We start from the raw sequence: 21,184 nt of genomic DNA, 5'->3' as shown, positions 1-21,184 counted from the left end.
TAAAATACAGTTTATAAATTAGATATTAATTGATAGTGACAATAAAAAATGGGATTTAATAAGTTTTTTAACATAGCAGTATACTGTGTACTCTAAAATTTCTTTTTCTCCATTTTTTAAAAAATTATTGTTGTTGTTTTCTTTGCTGCTAGAAATTTAACACGGGCCCCTTGCATGCTTAGCCTGCACTCTACACTGAGCTATGACCAAGCCCCTGGTTTAAAAAAATAAATGTATCTTGCTGTTTTGTAAGTACATTAAAATAATTTTTAAAGAAAATTAAATGTCAAGGTGATTTTTGAAACATTCAGGTAAGGGTAATAATGACATGTACTACATATCTGTGTTAGAAATATTTGCTCAGGTAAACACAAGGTATAAGATTAGTGAGAAACACTAATGCAGGAGCTAGCTTTGAGAAGTTTCTTCTGGCCAAATGTGGGAATATTTGGGTATCAAAAATTTTAATTTCTTCTTTTCCTCCCTCTCTCCCTCCTAAACAGGGTCTTATGTATCCTATGCTGGCCTTAATTTACTGTGTAGCCAAGGATGATCTTGAACTAATCCTCCTGTTCCACCACTGGGGTGCCTGGATTATGAGTATGCTGGGAATTGAACCCAAATTTTGTGAATGCTAGGCCAGTATTTTACCAACTGAGCTACATCCCCGTCCCTATAAGGATAGTAATGAACTACGGAAAACATGAGAGGGCTAGGCTGTGGATAAGTTTATAAGAGCATTTGGTAAGCATTCCCAAAGCCCCAGGGTTTGAGGCATGGTGACATACACTTGGGAGGTGGAGGCAAGATGATGAAAAAAGCAAGGTCATCCTAGGCCACATAATGAGGTCCAAGCCAATGTGGCCTACATGACAGAGTGTCTCAAAACAACACAACACAAAAAACCAAATGCACCCGTGAGTTCACAGTGATGACACAGAGAAGATGGACTGGCTCTACATAGGTAGGTATGTAGAGAGACAGGGCAGGGTGTTAATAAATAGAATGGATGAGAAAGTGAACAAATGACTGGGCAAGAATAGTGAGATTAATAACAACCTGGGGTGAGGACAGGAGGAGACTGTAAATAGGAGATCTGCATAGGCTTAAAGTACAACCACCCTTCCTCCCTGTTGTCAGGGGTTCATAATAATTGTATCATAGACAATCAGAAAATACATCACCCAAATTATCAAAGCCAGAGTTGCCTACTAGAAAGAGACAGTATTATGCAGGGTTATATCATTCTAATTTAAGTATGAGTAATGATTAGACAAAGCCAAGTTTAGAAATACGCTACTAAGAAACAACTAGCTTGGAATACTTAAAAGTTCTCAGTGTTATGTCATGAAGAATTGTTCTTGATTGAGATATTAAGAACATATATGACAGGATTAATGTGCAGTACAAAACAGAATATTGTCAGAGGAACAATTTTTCTTAGAACAATGAGAAAACTGAAGTGTGGCTGGTAGATTAGATAAAAATATTTATCAGGTTGGGGATGTAGCTACGTCCGTAGCAGCTACTGACTACATCCCCAGTCTACCATCCATAAACTCTATTCTGGCTTCATCCCCAGCACTGCAAGCAAACAACAAAGAGCCAGTGTTGACATTTCTGAATGTGATAACTGTTGTTTTGTTATCTAAGAAACCAACTTATTCTAGGAAGGACCCACTGAAACTAAAGGTTAGTGGCTAATACATATAGTAAATTAACTCCTGTGCATCTAGAACGGTATTAGTTCTGGGTCATCCTTTGGAGAATTGAAGGTACAAACATTTATGCACATTTCTATACACACTGGTTGACACAAGGCAATGTGGAGAAGTAACAATGCAATGGAGAGGGTAAGAGCTCTTACAGTAGTAGAGAGGACATAGAAAGTACTTAACTGATCACTACTCCTCTGACAACCAAGGGGGAAATGCTTACATTTTTAACTACTATACTACTAAGGACATTTTCAGGACTTGTGGTTTCAGTTCCAGCATACAAAGAAATTAGACAGTAATCAGTCCTCTCAGTGAGCAACTTAAAGCTAATTCCTTTTCATTGATCTGTCACAGATTTGAGATTGCCAGGCTAATTGCTACCCTGAAATATTGGGAGACAGGAAAATCAAGAGTTAGAGCCAAATTCTGTTTGGAGACACAGAAACCATATGGTATACTAACCACATGGACTGCCATTCATTCATGGACTCACACATTTTAAAACTGAAAGTTAAGAGGGGATGGCTAATGGCTCTAGCATGTAAGGAGGAAGAGAACCAATGTGAAATTGGCTTAGGCATTATCTGTAACAAAGATTCTTCAGGAGAAAGATTTTACCATCTGAAGGAAGAACATCTTTTCCATTTTTATTACTGGTTATTTCTCACTTAAGTGGGTGTGTATATGTGGGTTAGAAACAGTTGTTAAATTCATAGTTTAAGGACATGGCTACACGAAAAGACAGATTTAATCACAAGATTAAGAATACTTCCTTTTCACACACTTTACTACCAGACTAAAAGAGCTCCAGTGCAAGAACAGGGTATAGCTGCAGACTCTGAGAAGGAACCTGAAAGGATTCAGAAGTGAATCAGGATGTGGACGACTTGTAGCCTAAGTTAAAAAGACGGTTCAAGTATCGAAGCAGGGAGGAAAGATTGGCTGTTGTTTTGTTTTTCTATTTATTCCCTTTTCAGAGTTTTCTTTTTCTGGGTTCTGTTCCTCTTGTTCTGGTTTTATGATTGCTTTGCTTGTTTCTGTGAGTCTTCTTCCTACTTCTGTTATAGTTCCTATATAAGCTTTTACCATTTCTCCTTCCTAACGTCCTCTCTTAATCCAGTAGTAGCTTCAGCAATAATAACTTTTAAACTTCCTTGTTTTTGGAGTTAGGAACAGAGACATTTTATAACCTCACTAAGGATGTAGGTAGTCATTTGCATTTTAATAACTATTTTCTGGACAAATAATTGTTTTGTTATGAATCTCTGCTTCATCTCCTTTAAAGAGTAGTGTTAACCATAAGCACAAGAGAAAACTATCCTCTCAAAAGGTATGAATTATATAAAGGAAAGAAAATATATATACATCCCAATAGATGTCTAAGTCACAGTATAAAACCACAAGTAATATGAAAGACTTAGACAGTATGACTCCTTATCTAAAAGATCGTAACTTCTCAATAGGTAAAACCAAAGATGCTGAAGTAGTTGAAATACAAGACAAAGAATACAAAAGCCTACTTTTAAACCTGATCAATGACTTTAAAGAAGATATCAACTCAGGACTTAAAAATAAAGTCTGCAACATGGATTGAAAATTCAGCAAGGAAACAAATTAAATAGCAAACAAATAATAGTAATAATAATAAATGATAATAAAGGTCGAGAGTACACTTACAGATGAGTTTAAAAAAAAACACAAAACGCAGGATGCCTATGACTTTGAAAAACTTTGGGAGAGACCAAACCTAAGCATACATGTAATAGAAGAGCTGAGTTTCAAGCGAAAGGCATAGAAAAACCTATTCAATTACAGAGTAACAGAAAATTTCTCAAACCAATGATATAGACAGACTGGGACTAGAGGCATTAAGAATCCCTAATAAATATGACAAGAATAGAGGCTTTCCATGTCACATCAGAGTTAAAGGCAAACAGTAGAACAAGGGAAGAATACTAAATACATGAGAAAGGTGTGGTGTAACACACCCGTCATCCTAGCACTTGGGAAGGCGAGTCACTGGTGAGTTTGTAGTACATTGAAAATATGTGAAGAGTAACAGAAGACTGACAAAATGAAAACGAAATGTCAGACACAACACAGAAAAAAGCTACTAGAGGAAAATGTCAATGTATTCACAAAGGCATGGCCATCAGAATAACATTAGACATGTCCTCTCAACAAACGCTTGAGAAGCCAGAAAGCATGGGATGATAGCATCTAAGAATTAGGGCTTCTGGTATGTCTGTCTGTCTAGCTATCTAAATATAGAGGGTGGTTATGTTCTTTCTATTCCAAATTTTTTCAGGGCTTTTATAAAAAAAAGGATGTTGAACTTGGTCAAGGGCTTTTTCTGTATCTATTGAGATAGTAAGATAATCATGAGATTTATGTTCCTATTGTATATGTATATGTTATATTTATTAATTTGCTTATTTTGAACCATTCCTGAATCTCTGGAATGAAACTAACTTGTTGATGGTATGTTACACACACACACACACACACACACACACACACACACACACACACACACACACAGAAGCATGACAAATGTATAGCCAATAATATACAAAATGGGAAAAAATAAAAGCATTTTCCCTAAAATCAAAAGCAAGACAATGGTGTTAACTCTCCATTCTTATCTAATGCATCACTGAAATTCTTACCTAGATCAATAAAGCATGAGAAAGAAATGAAATGGATACAACTTAAAAAAAAAAGAGAAATATTCAATTAGCCTTATTTGCAAATGATTTGATACTAAAAAGATCTTACTAGGGGCTGGAGAGATGGTTCAGCCAAGAGCACTGGCTGCTCTTCCAGAGGACCAAGTTCAATTCCCAGCACTCACATGGCAGCTCACAATTGTCTGTAACATCAGTTCCAGGGGATTTAGTGACCTCTTGTGTCTTTCATGAATACCAGCTATCCACATGGTACACAACCATGCATGCAGGCAAACCCAGACACATAAAAATAAAAAAAGACTATGATAAAGACTCCCTAGTAAAACTTTTTCTTATGATAACTATTTCCAAGACATAGTGGAATACAAAATCAACATACAAAATACAGTCACTTTGAAATATACAGTAACAATTATGCTTCAAATACAAAAATAAAGGGATAATTCTAACTATAGAAGTATTAACTGTAAAACACTGATAAAAGAAACCAAAAAAGATAGAAGATGGAAAGACACCTTATGTCAATGGATCAGCAGAGTTAATATTGTGAAAATATGTATACTACCCTAAGTCCTTTATAGATCCAATCAATCCTTACCAAAATTTCAATGACATTCTTCACAGAAAAAGCAATTTCACAACTAAATGGATCCCATATAACCAAAGGCTTTGTGAATAGAAATAGCAGTGCTGGAGGAATCAATTACCTGATTTCAAATGATAGAACAGAGCCATGCTAACAAGACTCCTCAAAGCACTGGAAAGGAGGAAGACTGAGAACAAACCCACATAGCTACAGCCAGCTGATTTCCAAGAGGGTTCATAAACAAATTTGTACAAAGTACATCTTCACCAGATGGTATTGTAAAAATTGGTTCTCATGTGGCAGAGTGAAACTAGATCCTTTACTCTGACCCTGTCAAAATGTATACAAATTAGATAAGAGATTTTAACATAAAACCCAAAACTTTGAAAACTGTTTTAGCGAAAATTCATTAAAACATAGGTACAAGGGCTTTCTGTGTACAAGTCAAAAATACAGGAAAAAAGAATCAACAAATGCATGAAATTAAAATGTTTCTAGGCGCTGGCGAGATGGCTTAGTGTATGAAGGGTTTGCTCTGCAAGCATAAGAACCTGAGTTACCACCTAGCACCCATGTAAAATCTGGGAGCAGTGGTGTGTGTATGTAGCTGTGGGAAGGGGCCTTGGAGTCAAATGCATCCCAGGGGTTCTGCTGGCTAGCTGGTCTAGATAAATGGAAGCTCAAGATTTAGTGACAGACCTGGTCTCCAAAGTATGAGCTATAGATGAAGGCATTTGGTGTTGACCTCCAACTTCTATACACGTGCACAGTACCTTCCCCTTCCTGCCCTGACACACAGTTTCTGTGTTACAAATTAAAAACTGAAGTGAAGCAATAACCTACAGGATGAGAGAAAATTTGTGTCCACTACTCATCCAACAGATGAAAGATTAATATCCAGAATACAGGCTGGGTGTAGAAGTATACACCTTAATCCCAAGATTCGGGAGGTAGAGGCAGTTGTTGCTCTATGAGTTCATGGACAATCTGGTCTACATAGAGAGTTCCAGGTCAGAAAGGGCTACATAATTAGAACCTATCTCAAGAACAATAAATTCAGAGTATATACAAAAAACTGATCAAGCCTTCTACCATCCAATAAATAAATGGGCAAATGCCTTGAGCAGTCAGTTCTTAAAAGAAGTACAAGTGGCCAATGAATATGTAGGAAAATGTCTAGCATGCTTAGCCATCAGGAAAATGCAAATCAAAACTAAATTGAGATCCCATTTCACCTTAGTCAGAATGGCAATCATCAGGATATCCAGGAACAGAAATTCTTGCAAAGATAGATGAATAAGCAGCTAATATGCATCACTAGTAGAATATAAATTAATGCCACCACTACAAAAATCAGTGTGGAGATAAATTAAAAAAGAAAAAATACAATAATATCATGTTCTCCTCTACCACTCCTAGGCATTACCTAAAGGAATGTATGTTAGCATACTGGTAAGATAACCAACTGCATTTCTGTTTATCCTACCACTTTTCACAATAGCCCAGTCATTTTATCAACCCATCTTTGCACATGTTAATGGTCAAAGAGGACACATATGCACACAGAGTGATTTAGTCATAATGAAGCAAATTATCCTTTAACAGGAAAATGGATGGAACTAGATATTATTGTGTTAATAAAACAGGCTCAGAAGATAAGTGTCATGTTTTCTCTCATATATAGAATCTAGATAAAAAATATGAAAAAAAGCATGACTATTTTTGAAGAGAAAGGGGATCAGTAGGAGAAAGAAATGGGAATAGGAGAGGGTAAAATATTGAAATAGATAAAATCAAAGAACATTTCATATGTACATAAGAATGTCATAAACTCATGCTTTTACCATGAATATATACTAATAAAATGATACTCTGAAGTATCTGGCACCTATATAGCAATAGCAATTACTTTTAGTTTATATAACAATAATAAAAAGTGTGCTTACCTCCTATTACATTGTATATCATGCTCAGCATTCAGCAAAACTCTGCAAGGCATATTAGGAAAGAACACATACTGAAGAGACTATTAGACCTAACCTCAAGACAAAAAGAGTTGGATTGTCATAGGGAAAATCTTAATTTAAAATGTTATATTGGGGCCTTTAATACATAAAGTAGAAAATGTAGATTTGCAGTGTAAACAGATGGAAAATCAAGAGGAACCAGAAATTTATGCTACAAATTAAAAACACTGTAACTTAAGCTTGCCATTGGCAAGCTCATGTGTGGTCTGGACATGGTTGAGGAAAGATCACCACACATAGCACAGACTATTGAAACTTCAGAAACTTAAATTCAAACAGAAAAGGGAATTTTAAAAAATGAAATAGAACATGTAAGAATTTGGAGGCATTGGAATATCAAAAGGAAAGAAAAAGAATGGGGCAAAAAAAAGATCTGAAATAATGAGAAACTTCCAAAATTAATGGCAAACAACAAATCAAACATGTAAAAAGAATTTCAGACTGAATACCTACCTGTCTATCTATCTATCCATCTATCTATCTATCTATTATCCAAAACATATTCAAACTGTAGAATCCAAAGACAAATCTGGGAAATGTCCGGAGGGGGAAAAAACATCTTAACTGTGTAAGAAAGAACTAGTATAGGTGACTTTTTATTATACCCATGGAAGCAGAGAGGGGGAGTAAAACATTTAAACAACGGTGATGATATTGACATTTTTATCCTCAAAGATGTCCATGTTCTGAAACCTGGTTCCTAAGAGTGTGACTATAGGCTAAATTGTGATAGTAATAGGGTCTTTGCATATTTAAAGAACTTAATACCAAGATTATTTTGGACTTAGGATGAGCCCTAAATCCAGTGATACATGTTCGTATAAGAGAAAAAGTAGAATTTGGGAAACAAAGACAATGAGATGAAGGCATTGTGGAAAAAGCAGACTGGAATTATGTTACCATAAATCAAAGATGATACAAGTCCTGGGAGGTGGAAAAAGCAAAAGAGCATTGCCTCCTAGGACCTTTGTAAGGTTGCCCTATTAAAGCTGGGATGCCATAATTACAAGAAATGAATGTGGAAATTTTCAACTCCTTCATCTATAGCACCTTGTTAGGGCAGTCCCAAGAGTATAAACTGCTATATCAAACTTGCTTTGCAGTTGGTTAATAGGTAAAGAATGAAAAAACTGTAAGGTACATAATAGAAAAAAGACTAGATTCTTCTGAATTCAGAAAGTGAGAGGATAAAAGATAAGGCTGCTGACATCTTTGAAAATATGTGCTGCCATTATTAGAATGTTGCTAGGAAAATGTGAAAGTGTATGCACACGTGCACCTGTGTGGTGCTTGCACATGAATGTGAGAGTAGACATGCTTGCAGAGGTCACAGTACATTTAAGTGTCTACTTCTGTTGCTACCCACCTTGTTTCCTTCAGTAAGAGGAAACTTTGATGAAGAGGGCTTTGATGAAGACATCCCATTTGGAACTGAGTGCCCTGAAGTCTCATTCTCTGCACATTGTCCAGTTGTGGGTCTTGAATTAATTCCACTTACGGCAAGAAGCTTCTCTGCTGAGGGTTGATTCTCTGCTGACACTGATTTCACTTAGGATGTTTTCTTTAGAATAGTCAAACTTCTTACATTGTGATCCAGGCTTTCCAAAATGCAAATATTGAATTTATTGACTAATAAGAATGAATGTGGGATTTAATTTTGGAGGGCTTATAAAAGGTCAAGAATAATACTAAAAGACATGATTCATAGGGGTCATCATTTGAAACTACCACAGTCCATTTTCTGGGTCCCAATGATTCACATTTCTAAACCACTTTACCTTTTTTTCAAATCTACTAGTATCATGCCATTTATGGTGTTAGACTCAAGTATAAGGTCTCAGATGCCATCAAGTAACATGTCCAGGTACCTGCATTGAGACTTTAGGTATGGCTTCTCAAGTATGGATCCTTGTGTGCTGTTTTCAAGCATAGATCCTCGGTAGTAAAAAGTATAATTTTGTGAATAAAATTATTAGTTTGCTCTACAAATACCCAACAGAGCTAGGCAGAAAAGAAACTGCAGTCCGGGAAAATGTGTGGCACATATTAGTTTTGAAGTACAAGTAGACACATAGCAGGTTTCTTGATTAAAGTCTGTACTCATGGAATTGGCTCTTTATTTTTTAAAGTTGCAAAGTCCTGCATCTGCCTCCCTAGTCCTGGGAATATGAGTGAGCTCTCTATGTGGTACTTCTCTGAAGTCCCAATAAAGGCTCTTATATTTGAGGTCCTGACACTAAGGACACAGTTTTAACTTTGGTTCTCTGGAGTTAATCTTCATATAAATGTCATTCCTATTTCAAGAAACCATTTGGTACTCTGAACACTAAAACCCTAGAAACAGTCAGGAGTTTCAGTGCTTTTACCCATGACTCAATGGGTAAAAACACTTGCAGTGTAAATGAACCCACAGTAGAGAGAACCAGCCCCCAAAAGTTGTCCTCTAACTTTCACATGTATATGGTGGTCTGTGCATGCATGTATGTGCACACATGCATGTACCCACACACATATGCTAATAATACACTTTAAAAAAAATTTAGGAGTAACCTCTTGGTCAGATCTTTGGATTCATTATGTACTATGTACCATACATATTTTCTTGATAGCACTTGTAGTAACTGTTCTCCTACAGCAATATGACAAAAGACATACAAGTCTAAGGATTGCACCAGGTCCTATGTACATATATTATAGCTTTCAGTATAGTATTGGGGGGCGGGGGACTCCTGGGTGTGGGAATGAGGTCTCTGATTCTTGTTCCTTCTCTTGGGCTCTTTTCCTTCTGTTGGTTTGCCTTGTCCAACTTGATGTGATGGTTTTTGCTTTATCTTATTGTATTTTATTTTGTTATCTCTTAGAAGCCTGTTCTTTTCTAATGAGAGACTGAAAGGGAGTGGATCCAGATGGGAGGAGTGGTGAGGTGGAATTGGGAGGATTGGGGGGGGGGGGGCGCGGCGGCGGAGACTATAACCAGGATATATTGTATGAGAAAAGAATGTATTTTCAATAAAAGGGGAAAAAAGAAAAAAGTCTGCAACCTAAACAAATTATTATAATTAGAATGATTATTTGCATTTTTAGCTACTCTTTTTATAATTCTCAAAAAAATCAACAATTGCTAAATTTATTAAGAGATTAATTACTATGTGTGAGATGGTTCAGCTATGAAGAACACTTACTGCTGTTGCAGAGAACCTGTGTTTAGTTTTCAGCACCCACACGGTACATCACAACTGCTGCCTTTAACAGTAAGAATCTAACTCCAGATCCAGAGATCCAATGCCCTCTTTTGGCTTCTGTGGGTTCCTGCATGCATGTACATACAGACAAGAGGTATTTACTCAGACATAATTAAGATAGTACCTGACATATGATAATTTTATCTTAACTTCTGTGTTTATTCTACATTTATTTCATATGTAATATCCATAAACTATTTTATTTGGAGTAACTAAGGCCCAAGGTAGAATTAAGGAATGCATGTATTTAAAGGAATATCAGTATAAAATTGGAAGTGTTATTGCTATTTGAACAGTCCTTTCACCAGCTTGAGTATACCATCTGAGCTGAATCTTCCATAAGTTTCTTTTGGTTGTTTCTTCCTATCAGCTGGGAGGTCAGGTCAGCAGTTCAGAAATGTCTGCAGTATAGACTTATTTTTAGATTCAGAAAAATTCATTGGCAAGCATGGATGACATGTAAAAATGTTCTCCATAAAAATATTATAATTCTTACTATGTAAGTGTGGTTAGTAACATTCCTTAAGGTAATATTCCACTAATAATTAGTAAATAAAATGATTATCTGACCATAATATACTTGAGATCCTTCTTGATATTCTTTCCTGCCAGTTGCCACTCAACCTTCTGTCCTACACAGTTGGCATTTCAGCCTCAGGTAACAGGGAGCCACCCTACCCAACTCTTGACAAAGGGAGTTCTCTGTAATACTGGGAAAGGTAAAATGCTCACTATAGCTTACAACAGAATGCCAAATATTGCATCTTCTCTCTCATACATGAATCTAGCTTTAAATTTTCATATATGTGTATGTATGTGGGAGTATATGTAGGTAGAATCCAGGAAACTAAAAAGAAGTCTATGAAAAGCAGGGAGGGGAAGGCTTTAAGAGAGCAGGGTGGGAAGGTGATAGAATTATTTGATGTGAAAGTGTAAGGCAGAATACTGAGAAGGGTATAAAAGAGTTTAAGAGAATTGCAGTGGGGGAGGGGAAACGAAGTATTTTTGGGAATGCCATAAGAGAACCTGTTTGCATGCTAATTAAAAATAAAGAAATAGGTGGTGGCTGATTAGTCATACAAATTGTTTACATAATATTCTAATAACTAATTCTGTTTAAATTAAGATGTTTGGATTATTTTAAGATTTTATTTAATAAACTTAAATGTTGAAACAAATCAAGAAATTTATTGGAGCAGGTAGATGTGAGGTTATTTCATGTGTAATTGAAGAAAGCAGAGACAGCTGGCTGAGAATGTGGCTAGGAGGTAGGGAAAGGTCAGACAATCCCCATTCATATTAGGGATTAGGACAGTGATGATTACTCACAACATGAATTATAAATTATTACACTGTAATATAAGGAATGTTAACTGGTCAGGACTTTATATAAGTCAAACTTTATTCACAGGAGCCTCATTTGTCTCCCGTCATCTACCTCTCTTGTGGTATTTTAAAAGGCATTTTTGGCATATTTTAAATTAAAATTTAATTACTTTCATTTCCTCCTCTCCTTCCTCCAAAAGCCCTGCCCCACTCTCAAATTAATAAAAATCAAGTTTCCTTGATTATTATAGTTAGACACACATTTAAGATACATAGTTTTAGCATGTAATCCACAAGCCACGTCATAAAGACAAAAAACAAACAAAAAACCAAACAACAACAACAACAACAAAAAAAACAGTTTTGGTAGCCCTAACATTTAAAAATGGATGTGAAGTTCAAAATTCCATAATAAGTCTTTATGGCAATTAGTAAAAGTAATGTTTCTAAGGTATTCATTTTAATGTTTTCATTTCTTTTTAAAATGTGAAATGAATAGGTTTATAAACTTTGTTTATGTGCTTAAAGAACACTTTATATTTGAATAAAAATAAAAGTGCTCGTTAAAAACAGGAAAAAGATAACATCTAAAATAAACATAGGTATGTCCATCCTTTTGTAACTTTCCTTGGTTAGAAAAAGTTCAAAGTAGTATGATTTTACATAAATTTAAATTCTTGCTGGAGGAACAAGGCACACCTACAGACAAGTGAAATTTCATGTCAGTTGTCTCAGATAATCTCTTATATTATCTCTAGAATAATCTGTAGGTAACAAATAATGACTCTATTGATAGAGGAAACGGGTAAGTTCCAGGTATGAGGTGTCTGATTAAATGAAGAAAAGGAGGGGACTTAAGTATCACTTAAGTAATAGTTCACTACTGGGAAAGCAGCTCTTTGTCATCTGTGTGTCACATCTACTTTCCCTGGAAAGAATATCTTCTTTAGAGAATGAGAAGTAATCTTGGTAAAGATTGTTGCAACAGTTCTTTAGTCCAAGGAATTTATGAGTTGGAAAATTCACTTTACTACATGCATAACATTACTTCTGTGAGAAAATACGCCTTATGTAATTATGGGTCAATCTGGATGGTACTAAACTTTCCTAAGAACTCTGATTTCCTAGAAAGAGTGCACATTTTGGTCATTTCACGTATGTTTTGGAAAACACACTGGACTGTAATCCCAGTTGCATGTTTTGTCAGCACTGGAGATGGAACCCAAGGCTTGCCTCCTGCCAAGCAAACACTCTGCCACTGAGCTCCACCTCGAGCCCTGCTCTTTTTCTTACTGTGGTACTGTTGTGCCACACTGTAGGAAGCTAGCCTCACTCATTCCTCTGTCAGGTAGTAGAGACAGTTGGCTGCTTCAGTTCCATTCACCTTGTGACTTCTGTTCCACAAGTTAAAATGACTTCCTTTCATGTCACCTAAGAACAATCTCCCTAAGATGACAAGAAAGAAGATACAAACCACAAATACCATTTCCACTGTATTCTGTAGGACAAAGCATCCCAGATTCAAGAAGCTGGAGAAACAAACCTTTCCAAGAAGATTTTTAGACTTATTTTTATTTAACTAGGTAGGTGGGAATACATGAGTGCAGATGCCTGTAAGATACTAAAGACCTGCAGTTACACATGCTTCTAAGTCATCTCACATGGGTGCTGGAACCAAAATCAGGTCTTCTGGAAGAGCAGAAAGTACTAAGCCATCTCTCTAACCTCATAGAAATAGAAATCTTTTTATAGAAAGAGTTGTAGCAAAAAGGTACAGTGGTATGAATGGGAGGAATTTGAGCCCATTTCAGTCCATTTCCATTAAGCAACTTTCCAAATGAGGTCTGCTTTGGAACACACAGGTAACCCCATTTGAGAAATCAAAGAGCAAAATAGTATGGCTACCTTATAGGATCATGTTGAGACTAAGTAACATTAAGTTATACACACACACACACACACACACACACACACACAGCTCAATGTCTGCCATGTAAGTCTTCATCAAGTATGAATGAGGATGATAGGATTCAATGAATTAGAGTAATCAGTAGGGGAATCAGTAATGAGCTTTGTTTGGGGGCAAGTCAAATGTCAGAAGTACTATTTTTGAACAATTACTATGGTGCCTTTGAAAGGGCCAGTTTGCCATAAGGAGAGACCAGCAAAACAAGTAACTATTAAAATATGTTAGATGTAATGTAATAAAGACTGAATTGGAAGGAAAAAAACTTGATACAAAGGCATTTTGTACAATGAATGACTAATCTTAATTGATTTGATATGATATAGGAAAGTTTTAGAAGGGAAGAGATGGAAAAAAGTTACTCTCAGTTATGATACCAATGAATTCATTTTGGAAAATGTTTCAGACATGTGCTGATAATAGTATACTAACATCAAGAATTAGGATATGGTAGAACATGAACCAAATCTGATTCTCTTCTTCATGCATCTGACTTACAACTGAATAAACTCTACTGTGTTGTGAATGAAAAAATGTTATATCTTCTTCAGAATACAAACAGTCTATGGTATTTGCAACCTTGTGTGGTTCTTGGTTTGTTTTCCCAATACTTTTTCTTTGTGTTATGTATTAGTTCTTTCAAGCCAGTGAGGAATGGCATTCTCTATCATATTTGCCAAATAAAATGCTACATTTTCTTCTCATATTTCTTTGTTGATTTATTTTTACTATTATCTGCCCAGTATTTCTTGTTTTGGAGAAATCTGCAGGACTAACACATTTCCATTCTCCCTTTCATAATAGAAGAGCACCAGTCTGATTAATATGAATGAGCCTTACAAAGTGCAAACTTCCAGTAGGTTAAAGCTGGTATAGTTAACAACTTCCTTAAGTACATATAAAACGTCATTCAGGAAGGACTTCTATTGGGAAAACAGGCTTTCATGTATATCACTGGAATATTTAGCTTTTATAATAATGTACTTGATATGTCCTTCGTCTCTTCCTTCTCCTGTCTTTTACTAAGAAACATTACCTACTGTGTGCCACACAGTTCTTAGACACTGGAGATACTATAGGGAAGAAGATATAAGGGTTCCAACCTCATGGAGCTTACATTCAGTTAGGAAAAAGACGAAATATAAATGTTAATTAATGAATATTGTTTCTTGGAAAAAATAGAATGAAAATGAGAAATGAGGAGATAGAAGATTCTGGAGAAAGGAAAGAAAGAGACCAAGAGATTAAAGCTGAGCTTGATAGAGATAGGATAACTTCCAGAACAGACGGTTGTAACAACCATAAAACAAAATTGGGTCTTTGGAAATTAAAAATAGAGTAGTTGGAATTAGTCTGCCTTTGTAAGGACTGGAATATAAGGCTAAAGGAATTTCCTAGAACACAAATATATATTTCTGATACCTGAGAAAAAAAGCACACATTTAGTTTGAACAAGTCCATCAACTAAAATAAGGGAATAACCCATACCTAAACAGATTCTCATGAGATTATAAATTATATGAGTATGAATGTAAATAATCATAAAGCTTCTAAAGGGAAAACAAAGTTTTCAAAACAACATCTGGCCTACAATGGATGAGATGGGCAACCACCATTGAAACTAATTGCTTTGGGTGCTAGATGACAATGGCATTTCTGAAGGAACAATTACTCTGAGTTTAGGAATGACATGAAATTATGATGATTAAGATGTGAATTCTATAGGAAGTATAATCATATCAGCAAATTATTAGAACTAGAATCATTTACCATATAAGAACCTTTTAAATAACTATTTTTAAAAAGCAAGGTATAGCCTCAAAAGGAGATTATAAATTTTCTAAGATCATATAACTCTCTCATAGAAACATGAAAGTTTTTATGTAGTATGTAAAATATCTTCCTAAATAGCAGACATTTTATCTTGTGAATTGAAGGTAACCTCAGTAAAACTTAGCAAGTCATTTTTGAAATTCAATAGCTAATTGATATGTCTAACGACAAAGACTTAGGACTAGCTTAGTGTACGTTTTAGACAGGGAAGAGAATGAATGGGTGCTGGGACTTACAGTAATATGGACTTGGCAGTGGCTCCAGTACCGACAAACAGAACTGGAATGAGAAGAGGACAATTGCACATATACAGATTCAAGTATTTCAATCTTAGTGTCTTCTGTAATAAAGAATCAAAAAAAATTCGGATCAACTACAGTGAAATGATTTTAAGGGGCATGAAAGGAAACAGGGACTAAAGAGGAATGAGATCATATAAAGCTCTTTACATTGTGTGACTATCATAATTCATCTGCGTTGGTCATTTGGGTTGCTGCTGACCTGGCACTATATTAATAAAAGCTGCAAATATATTAGTGTGCATCTTTTTGTGTCGTCATTTTTCGGACAGTATTTTATATTGCCATCAGAAATATAACTACTTGAGTGTCCTACTGATCCTATGAATGCCTAACTAAGATGGTCAGTGCTTTAATTTTGGCCAATCTAATGGGAGTGTTACATTAGCATGGCTCAGATTGCCTACTTGAGGCTTAATTCCTTTCCTTTTTCTAGCATCTTTGTATTTTCTGATGTCTCATGATTGTTTTCTTTGATCCTAGATTTACAAATAATTTCCAAACATCACAGTATTATCTCAAATTTGTCTTGTGATTAAAAACACCTTCTGTATGAGTGTTTGGCCTGCATGTGTGTGTGCACCACATGCATTCAATGACTGCAGAAGTCAGAAGAGGGTTTCTGATCCCTAAACCTTCAGTTATATATGGTTTTGAACCACCATAAGTCAGTGTTAGGAAATAAACAAAAGCCAGGTCTTCTGAAAGAGCAGCAAGTGCTCCTAACCTTAGAGCCACACCTCCAGCCCTCCACTCAGACCTTTTATTTTTTATTTTATTTTATTTTATTTTTTTTTGGTTTTTTCGAGACAGGGTTTCTCTGTGTAGCTTTGCACCTTTTCCTGGAACTCACTTGGTAGCCCAGGCTGGCCTCGAACTCACAGAGATCCGCCTGGCTCTGCCTCCCGTGTGCTGGGATTAAAGGCGTGCGCCACCACCGCCCGGCTAACTCAGACCTTTTAAATGTACAGAAATTTGTTTTCTGGTTCAACACAAGACCGATATACATGTGAATGTTCCGTCCACACTTGAAAGGAGTTGAAATTTGTGGATTTTGGATGAACTTTTAAATAAGCGCTAATTATGTTCACTTAGTTAATAGTACTGACCAAGTCATTGATGGCCTCAGGTATTTCCCTTCTTTTAAATCTCCCAACAGTAAGTATAAAAACGTCTATTGTCTGTTCATCTTTTAATTCTTTTAGGGTGTTGTCTCTCATATTTTGAAGCTGACTATTTCTGCACAAGTATTTCCTTCTTTTGGGAGGGTAGATGAGAATATCCGTCTTGTTCCCTCTTACTGTTTATTTTTGAAGTATATAATGTGAGTTCACAGATGGAGGGGAATTTGCTGTAGGGTGAATTGAATCTTGAATCTTACTTGTACTTAATGTATATTAAATATATACATCTAAATAATGGGATGCTGGATTTTTGTGTTGTTGCTTGGTGAATCAAAACTTTGGAAGAAGGAATTAATGTATTTTGTAAGTGATCAATCAAGACAACATTTCCTAGAGAGCCATTGTGGAATTCTATAGAATGTGTTTCCCCAAACTTACAAACTTTACCTTCCATTGATTATTTAGAGCTAGGACTTTTGAAAAGTAGTTAGTTCATGGGTAGAATCCTCAAGAATGAAACTAGTGACCTTCTAAGTCAATTCCAGAGAGCGATGTGACAATTTAGGTAAAGTACATCCATGAGGAATGTAGGCCATCAAAAGACATAGAATCTGTCACTTAAGACCTTCCTGCCTCTGGAATCTGTTATTTACAAGTCAAAAAGTCTACATTACTTAATTATAGATGCTCAAGGAGACTAAGGTCACACATTATGAAGAACCTGCTTTAAAAACAAAACAAAACAAATGAGACAGAGAATATATTAACAGCCGCCTGATAAATTATCTTGAAATGAGAGCACTGATGGTCTAGACTCTAGAGATAGGCTAACTACTCAGCAAAACAATGAATGCCAGAAGAATGAAAATTTCCTTAAGTATTGAAAGAAAAAGTAAACATAGAATTTTATTAAAAATATCATTAAAATTATAATGTATGAATGTTTCATATAAAAACAATGTTAGACAGAACTGTCTAAAATGTTACATAGCAAGAAAAAGAGAAAATGGGATTAAAGTATTTTGATGTCCTAGAGTTTTATGAGAAAAGTAAAAGAATATAATGAAAGTCAGTAGGAATCTAAGACTCCATAGAAAACCACAAGAAAGCGAATGAGGGGCTCAGTCAGCTAGGTGCTTGCTGTCCAAGCACGAAGACTCAAGTTCAGATCCCTGGCATGTGCAGAGAAAGCCAGGAGTGCTGGCACATGCCTGGAGGAGAGAGAAGAGGAGCTTGATCTTTCTGGCCAGCATCAGGTTAAATGAGACACTGTCTCAAAAATGAACAAGTGGAGAGAAATAGGGGAAGACAACTTGACATTAACCTTTGGCCTCTTCACATGTACACACAGTGGCTGCACCTGCCCACACAAGTGCACATAGACATAAGCATGTACATCCTTGTATATCACACACAAATAACAGAAATAAAGAAGTAAAAGAACATGTTAATGAGGAAAATATATAGTAAAGTACTTGATTAATCCTAAAGAAAGTAAGGCAGGGATCAGTGAAATATAAAACAAGCAAATATGAAGCTAACAAAACCAAATGCTGAGTCTTTGAAAAAGTAAATCTGATGAACCCCTACTAATACTCTTCCAAACAATCCAAGGTTGACTTGACCTTTATACATATGTTAATGAAATTTACCATGGAAAAACATGGTGATTTCCAATAGGCCCAGAAAACAATTTGCTATTAAAAGTTATTTTGGCAAACTGAGAATATATCCTTGTAAACAGTACATGGGTGCTGGGTATAATCAGGTTCTCATCCTTGCGTGGCAAGGTCTTTCTTTACCTATTGGGCTATCTCTCCAGCCCCACACATGACTTGAAATTTTGTAAATTAATGTCATTCCTGCTAATAATCAGTTGCAAAACAAGAATATCTTCTCTGGCCAGTTTTTTATTTATTAATGAAACTGAACTCATTGTTTCATTCAAATAGAGATTTCAGAATTAACTAAAAAATTCAAACTAGTATTACATATGGACAATATATTTGGATTCCTATCTCCTACTGAAGACAAAGGAAAGTATAAATACACTGGTGGAATAAGAAAGTTGGGCATAGTTGTGGGGATATGCTTAATACATAACAGTTAATTTCATTTTAAAATACCTTCAATAGAGCTGGGGAGATGGCTCAGCAGTTAGGAGCACTTGTTCTTGAAGAGGACCTGAGTTCAATTCCCTGCAGAGACATGGCAGCACACAACCAGTTTGGGGTATCCCTCATCCTCTTCTGGCCTTCATAGGCACCAGACAGACACTCACAAATGCAAGCAAAACACTCATACATAATAAAACATCTTGTTAAAAATTAAATCTTTTATAATGGAAACAATAAAAAATTAACTGAAAACATCTGACAAAAATGTGTGCAATAATATATGCAGGTGCCTAAGGAGGCTTAAAAAGGATGTCAGATACTACTGTTTATTTTGAAAAACCCAGAAGGGGCTGGCCATAGCTCTCCAGATGCATGGCCAATGCATTCACTTCTCTCGCTCTACATCCAGGGGACTTACTTAAGCCAGGACTTTGTTCTGGTGTCACACGTACATAATGTGTAACAGTCCACAATCAAGTCTTAAAAGGTGAAACCTTTCATTTTTTCTTCACGATCAAGTCTTAAAAGGTGAAACCTTTCATTTTTTCTTGTAGACGTTACCTTCAAAAGAAGCATTTTTAAATGCAACACAGACGCCTTACATGGGATCACCTTTAAGTTGGGACAACTGGGAACAGAGTTCCAAGTCCCAGCTCTTCAGAGAGCACGTCTCAAAGCTAGATTCCTCTTTTCATCCTGTGCTGTCACTGCCATCAGGTAAGCTACATCATGAAAATTGGAATATTTCCTATAATAAAATATAACCTTTAAGTACAGGCAATCTCTTAAAAATATTTGGAGTTTTATTTTTGGAGGTGGGGGGATTGTTGAGATGGGGCCTCACCATATAGCCCTGGAATTATTTATGTATACTAAGCACACTGGATATTTTTAATTCTCATAACCCCCTAAGAGTACATTCTGTTGTCCTTTTCATCTCACACATGAGCACATTAAACTTGGAGAGGTTATTCACCCACAGTCATTTAGCTAATGAACAATGGAGCCAGGAGTTGAGGTATTTATCACCAGACCCACATTCCTATTACTCTTTATTATTAACTGATTTGCTTCTCTCTTGATGTACCTTTGAAGGTTGAAAGCCTCATTCTAAATCGTAACTCTGAGACTATATCAATATATACTTCTCCAGACTCTAAGACATCTAGTCTAATAAGATTAGCTTCTTTACCTACAAGCTAAAGCTTCTTGCATTTGACAGAAATCTCAATACCTACTCTATACTAAATAGGTGCTAGAAGTATAAATAAATCCCTCATGGTACTTGTATTCTACTTTTAATACCATACACATATAAATATAAGAAACAAATAAAATACTTTGCTAAAAATCTATAAGGTACTTTAGGGAGGTACATAGGAACAAGGGCCATCTCTAGTTAAGTCATGTTTCCAGCCCTCACCATGGTAGAACAGATGGATTTCTTGTTAGAACAGTGTTAGGGAAACAAGGTTATATTTAGGCAACTTGAAAACAAAATTTTGAAGTTTATAAAGCATTTTAAAGCATAGTATTTAATTTGTTTACATTTTATTTTTTCATGTTTTTGTAGCAAATTCCATATTGACACTTGAGACTTTTTTTAAAGTACATTTTTTCTATTTACACATGGACTTGCCATTAAATATATCCTTTGAGCCAGTCAAGGTGACACACCCCTCTTATCTCAGAACTAAACAGATATAAGCAAATTTCTGTTTGAGGCTAGCCTGATCCAAAGAACCTCTATCCTGATATACATGTTCATGACTAATTTTGCCTATTGCTGGCAAAACGTTCAATAGGTCAAAAAAAGTCTCTATAAAAATGTTTCTCAGGAAAAGTTTAGGTGTCTGTTATCCATGCTTTTAAAAATGACTTGTTTTTACATCTATAAAACTTGTATTCATTTTGAGTGTGTGTGTGTGTGTGTGTGTGTGTGTGTGTGTGTGTGTGTGTGTGTGTGTGTAGGTCAGAGATCAATTCTCTGGAGTCAGTTCTGTCCTCCCACCATGTGGTCATGCTTGGTGAGAGCGCCTTATCTGCTAAGCTATCTCACTGGCCCAGGTTTCATATTTATGACTGAAAAAAATACTTAGTAAATATGAAGTTTGGCCTAGTAGGTTGGCTTAATAACCAGGTGAAAGGCACTTACCGCAGGCTGAGAACCTGTTCAATCCCAAGGACCCATATGGCAGAAGGAAAACCCCAATTTCCATGAGTTGTCTCTGACTTACACATGCCTACGTGTGGCAC

General features: G+C 35.9%; 2 protein-coding genes and 1 long non-coding RNA gene across 10 annotated transcripts in view; 1 reads left to right on the top strand and 2 right to left on the bottom strand.

Annotated features, from left to right (window-relative positions):
* Rpe (ribulose-5-phosphate-3-epimerase) overlaps positions 1 to 21,184 on the bottom strand; it is a 91,390-nt gene that overhangs the window by 31,364 nt on the left and 38,842 nt on the right. The window lies entirely within an intron of this gene.
* Kansl1l (KAT8 regulatory NSL complex subunit 1 like) overlaps positions 1 to 21,184 on the top strand; it is a 93,043-nt gene that overhangs the window by 53,461 nt on the left and 18,398 nt on the right. For all 6 annotated transcript variants that reach the window (XM_052749741.1, XM_052749742.1, XM_052749739.1 and 3 more), the window contains exon 7: positions 19,483 to 19,645. In XM_052749741.1, coding sequence (XP_052605701.1) covers positions 19,483 to 19,645 — 163 coding nt within the window. The remainder of the gene's footprint in view (positions 1 to 19,482; positions 19,646 to 21,184) is intronic.
* On the bottom strand, positions 2,900 to 19,476 carry LOC128117635 (uncharacterized). Its single transcript, XR_008220857.1, has 2 exons — positions 8,388 to 19,476; positions 2,900 to 6,982 (listed from the first exon to the last, which is right to left on the bottom strand). It is a non-coding gene; the product is annotated as an uncharacterized LOC128117635 (long non-coding RNA).

The sequence above is a fragment of the Peromyscus californicus genome, unplaced genomic scaffold, assembly GCF_007827085.1.
Source record: "Peromyscus californicus insignis strain IS unplaced genomic scaffold, ASM782708v3 Scaffold_21__1_contigs__length_65335640, whole genome shotgun sequence".
Taxonomy (NCBI): Eukaryota; Metazoa; Chordata; class Mammalia; order Rodentia; family Cricetidae; genus Peromyscus; species Peromyscus californicus.
Note: the sequence above shows the minus strand (reverse complement) of the source record. Positions and strands in the feature narration are given on the sequence as shown.